The 6,000-nt window shown below is 32.8% G+C and overlaps 1 protein-coding gene across 4 annotated transcripts in view; it reads right to left on the bottom strand.

Moving 5' to 3' along the window:
* Positions 1-6,000, bottom strand: part of LOC115226650 (centlein-like) — a 410,125-nt gene that overhangs the window by 245,372 nt on the left and 158,753 nt on the right. For all 4 annotated transcript variants that reach the window (XM_036500365.1, XM_036500367.1, XM_036500368.1 and 1 more), the window contains one exon: positions 2,994-3,094. In XM_036500365.1, coding sequence (XP_036356258.1) covers positions 2,994-3,094 — 101 coding nt within the window. The remainder of the gene's footprint in view (positions 1-2,993; positions 3,095-6,000) is intronic.

The following is a 6,000-nucleotide window of genomic DNA, read 5'->3' as shown; positions in this document are numbered from 1 at the left end:
ACATCCATTGTATGTTTTTTTTCTCCTTTTCAGTATGTACTTCTGTTATACCTTTTGTCACATTTTTATTATATATATTATATATTATATATACAAATATAATATACATTATATATACATACATATATATATATATATACTATATTTATACATATAAGTGGGAATATGTGCATAATAGATTAATGTTACAGAAATATTTGATTATATAATCCAGATTTGTTGACTGCACTCCTTAGGTGCAAATATGACTACATGCTTGAGAAGTTCATTTCACAACTACAAGGTTCTGGGACTGATCCCACTGTGCAGCAACTTAGGTATGTGTCTTCGAGTATAACTGCAGACTGGCCAAAGCCTCAAGGTAAAGCTGTGTAAAAAGCCTATCTGAGGAACTATTCCAGTTCTTGGATGATAGCCTTAATTTGGTACCAAGTTTAACACCACCACTTGATTCTTGAGTACCTTTTATTAGGGTGATACCACTTTGGGAGTCTGCATATATTGCATTCAGAACCAATCTACCACAAAGCAGTCCACATGAAAAACTACATAAAATGTGACCAACAGACAAACTCAGCCCATATTAGCACTGAAGGAAATAAAAATTAATCATTTAGTGTATGATGGTTCTCTTTGCTAATGGTATGGTTTGCATGAACTAAAAAATCTTAGCTTACTATATCAAATACACAAGCAACTTGCTTGATTCATTGTTTGACTGATTGATTCATAGATAGACAGATAGACAGACAGAAAGATAGATAGATAGATAGACAGACCAACTGATAGATAAGTTAATCAGAGAATAATGTAAGCAACCAAAAGCTGACAGATTTATATATACTACAGTTCAATGGACGCACCTAACACTGAAAAATAGATAATGTTTCATTATACTTTCCAGCTAATAAAATACTTGAACAATGTTTTGTTTTATTTAAGTATAGTATTACCAAATAAATAAACAAGAAGTTGAAAATAAAAATGTTTATAACGCAATCAAGGAAACACATGCATTACAATTATATAACCAATAAACTCACAGCTGTTAATTCTCAAACCTGTCACACCTTAGATTCAACTCACCACTTTCCTGTTTAAGAAATTTAATTAACTCCATGTAAGAGTGTAAGAGATACTAAAGTAGCAAGGTGCTAATCTTGACATTTATTACTTTATATATATATATACACACACACATACACAAGTGAAAGCATGGCTGTGTGGTAAGAAGTTTGCTTCTCAATCCCATGGTTTCAGGTTCAGTCCCACTAAATGACAACATGGGCAAACGTCTTCTTATATAGCCCAAGGCTGACTGAAGTCTTGTGAGCAGATTTAGTAAATGCATACTGAAAAACTCATCATGTGTAAATCTATCTATCTACATACACACATACGCATGCACACACACACACACATATATATATATATACATATATACATATATATACACACATGTGCACACACACAGACAGATGCACATATGTGTGCGTGTGTGTATTTGTCCCCGACCCCAACCACCACTGTATGATAACAGGTGTTTGCTTGTTTATATCATCATAACTTGGCAGTTCAGCAAAAGATATTGATAAAGTACCAGGCTTTAAAACAAATAAGCATTGAGGTTGATTTGTTCAACTAAAAACATCGAGGAAATGCCCCAGCATGACTGTAGTCCCAAAAGTAATAGATAGATATAGAAAACATAATAAAAGATATACACATATATGAACTTACATATAAAAAAACACAAACACATATAAACACACTCATGCACTGTTTATTTGAGGGCTTATGTTATTTAGGTTCATGTTAGAGCTGATGGTGGTTCACTCAAATGCTCAAAAAAGAGAAGCAAAGGATGAAGAGATTGAAAACAATCTCAGGGATTAGTCTATTAGGGAAATGTACAGTACACTTTCATATATGGGTGTACATATATATTTATAAGTATATTTTATATATGTGTGAATGGTGATGTAATATCAATTATATAACTAAAAAGGTAATGAAACAGCTGTAAACTAATGGTATAAACATCTATTCTCTCACCTCACTTCTTTTATCTGCCATATATCATCATCATTATCATCCTCATTATTTAATGTCCATTTTCCCTGCTAGCATGGGTTGGACAGTTTGACAGGAGCTGGCCAGGCTCCATATCTGTTTTGGCATGGTTTTTATGGCTGGATATCCTTCCTAATGCCAACCACTTTACAGAGTGTACTGGGTGTTTTTACACAGCACCAGCATAGGTGCATTTACAAATATATATATATTCTTCTTTACCTTAATTCTTTTACATGTTTCAGTCGTTGGACTGTGGCCACACTTGGAAGCCAACTTAAAGGGTTAATTTGAAAAGACCAAACCCTGCATTTATTTCAAAGAACTAGTACTTATCCTATCTGTATTTTTGCAAAACTGTTAAGTTATGGGGATGTAAACAGACCAACACTGGTTGTCAAGCAGTGGTGGAGAACAAACACACACACACACACACAAATATATATATACAGGCATGTCCTCTACATCCCTCTCTCAGTTGAGAGATCCTAGTCTTGTGGGCTTATGGATGCTGATGCCACATAAAAGCACCTGTCCCACTGGCTTGTAAAAGCACCTGTGCTGGTACCACATAAAAGCACCTATGTCAGTGCCATGTAAAAGCATCCAGTATACCCTGCAAGTGGCTGGCATCCAACTGTAGAAACCATGCCAAAACAGACAAATGGAGCCTGGATAGCGCTCCAGTTGGCCAACTCCTGTCAAACTGTCCAACCCATGCTACCATGGAGAATAGACATTAAAAGATGATGATGATGATATATAAATACACAAGAAAATTTACTATAATAGCTATAAGTTTTGAAGTATTTGTATAATTGTATGCATTTAGACTAAGAAAATTAACAGCAAGAAAGGAAAATACTAGAAAAGCAAAGGTACCTAATATGGTTCATTTAGGATAAAAACAAGTATAATACCTTCTCGCTCATGTTGTAGAGTTAACCTCATTTCAAGAAGTGAAGCTGTATCGTGGGAGTGCTTTACTTGCAGTCTGTCTAGCTCCTCCTGCATTTCCAACCTAGAATGGCCCACAAAAGAAAAAAAAGTGCAATTAATGTTACAAATGAGAAAAGAAACATTTTTTAAAAACTATTTAGCCATAGGAAGAAGTGGAGGGGCTTTCAGAAAGGAAAAAAAATTATCTTCAGACCAAAGGGTTAGTGCAAATGCTTGCAACAAAAACAGTCTCCATTTTAAGTCAACAAGGTAGAGAAGATTGGTAGGGGCACATAAATAGAATGACTGTTAGGCAAAGAAAAAAATTAAGAGACATACAGACAGCTATGTAGACAATCAGAACAGACAACTAGACAGGTGGGCAGACATAAGTGGACACAGAGACAAAAAAATAAAGTATACACCACCAAAGATATATTAAAAAAGTAAAGAATTTGTCAACTGGTCAAGAATAACATTAACAAATAAATTTACTTTATTTTTTTCTTTTTATTTAGCCCTAGGCGAAGCTATAGGTTAATTTTGATTGCATAGACCTATGATTAAAAGACATTAATACCACAGATATCTTACCTATTTAGAAATAGTACATCTCCCACTATATAATTGAATATGACTTCTCATCTTTTAAATAATGATGTGGTATCATTTGGGAAAGATTCACCTACTGTTTCTTGCAGGCTGAGTAACAGTGGTGTAGCTAGAGTGTGTGCCACCCAGGGCAGCCCTTCAGTTTCCTCCTATCCCACCCCCAGGCCCCTACGAAAATACATATTGCACAGTGACTATATCGATTGTTGCATTTATTGGTGAGTAGTGTCCATGTCCCGACATCAAAACCACTATAATTTCATTTTAATACAACTTATACAGGCTTATAGCCTACAGTAGACCCTCAAAGTGGTATCACCCTCATAAAAGTGCTGCCCAAAGTGAACTGCCCCCTCCACACCCCTCTAGCTATGCTAGTTTTGAGTAACTATGTAGAGACTCAAGCATATGCCTTATTTCTTTGGTTTAGAAAACATAAAGCTACTAGCTGACCATGTGCCATCAATAATGACAGCTAATTTTAGTATTTTACATATAAATAGAGTACAAAATAAGGTACATAATAATCACACATACAAACATTCACATACCTCTCTTGTACATGCACACACATACACACATATACTCACAAAGATAATATAGTTCTATATTTAAGAGATGAGGAATTATATACATTATTTACATTTGAAGGATATTTGTCCTCATCTTAATAATAATAATAATGATAATAACATCGAAAAATACCTTAGGAGAGAGAACCCAGGTTCGAAATTTCCCCAAGACACCTGAAGAAGGCTGGAGGGTATATCAGTCGAAACACTTTGTTAACAACAAACAAGATGAGGACAAATATGCATCAAATGTAAATAATGCACTGACACAGAGTTGAAATGCTGATTTTTTTTCACCCCTTCTTTCCTTATTCATCTATCACCCCTTCCTTTCTCTCATTGCTATTACTTTATTACTTTCTCTCACTCCCTCTCAGTCAGGGCTATTACTCTCACTACTTCTCCTTCACTGAATTACTATTTTCTCTCCTCCTCTGCATCTGGCGTGATTCTGGACAAATATATATATATATATATATATATATATATATATATATAACACAAAGTAAGTTAGGGGTTATGGGTGCAACCCACACACACACACACACATATATATATATATATATACACACAACATTCATTATTATATCAGATGTTCATGTCTGGTTCTTTTAAGAGTAATTTACACATTCCTCTTTTGTTGGGTAATTATTCAGAGAGAAAATATGGAACAGCATGCAGGCTCTTCCAGACAGAGGATGTCTATGTGGTCATGGTTCAATTCGAACATCTGCTAGGCTAATGCATAAGAAAATAAATAAATTTGATTTATGTTTAGTTAGGAAGTTGGATTGAATTTTAGAGTTAACAACTCCTTTCTCAATGGTTCTTCATACATAACCATTATTATGTGTTTCTTGATGCTGGACCAAACAGATGAGATGACACAACACTGATGCAGATAGAAAAATGATATATGTTGTAGACTGGTAAAACATACATCAGCATGAAAAAACAAAACAAAAACAAACTAAAAAAACTCATGCTACAATGACAAAGAAATGATGATGATGATGATGACAACAGTGATGATAACAATGGTGATGGCAATTATCTTTGACTACCCTCCCACCTACTTTAGCTTTGAATTGAAACCAACATTACAAAAATATGTGCAATTTGCCCTCTGAAGATAGATGTCCATAGAAAAATATTGGATAAAATATAGTGATATAACTGACAGCTACAAAAATAAAGCATAATTGTCGAAAATCCAAACTATTGATCTATCAACACACAATCAGATTGTTTAAATTGTCTGCTTTTGACTCTTGTGATAAACAAATATAATAACCTAAATTATATATATATATGTGTGTGAATGTGTGTGGGTGTGTGTATATATGCATACTCACGCACACACACATATATATATACATATCTATACATGTATATCTCTATATATATATATTCACATACATACACATTTATGTATGTATATATATATATATATACACACATATATATATTGTATTATGTATATTTATATATATATTATTTTATGTATATATAACAATATATATATATATATATATATATATATATATACACATGTATATATATACATATATATTCATATATACATGTATATATTGTTTTATGTATATATATATATAAAACAATATATATACATATACATACATTTATATATATATATATAAAATAAAACATGAATAACAAACATAAAAGTTTTCTTTTTAAAGTTAACTTAGAAAATAATAATAATTGAAATAACAAAGTTAGTTTGTATTATAAAACTGCAAAGCTTTGACTTTTATAACAGCTGAAAATTAACGAGCACTGT

The sequence above is a fragment of the Octopus sinensis genome, linkage group LG2 (assembly GCF_006345805.1).
Source record: "Octopus sinensis linkage group LG2, ASM634580v1, whole genome shotgun sequence".
Classification (NCBI taxonomy): Eukaryota; Metazoa; Mollusca; class Cephalopoda; order Octopoda; family Octopodidae; genus Octopus; species Octopus sinensis.
This window is presented reverse-complemented; position numbering and strand designations above follow the sequence as displayed.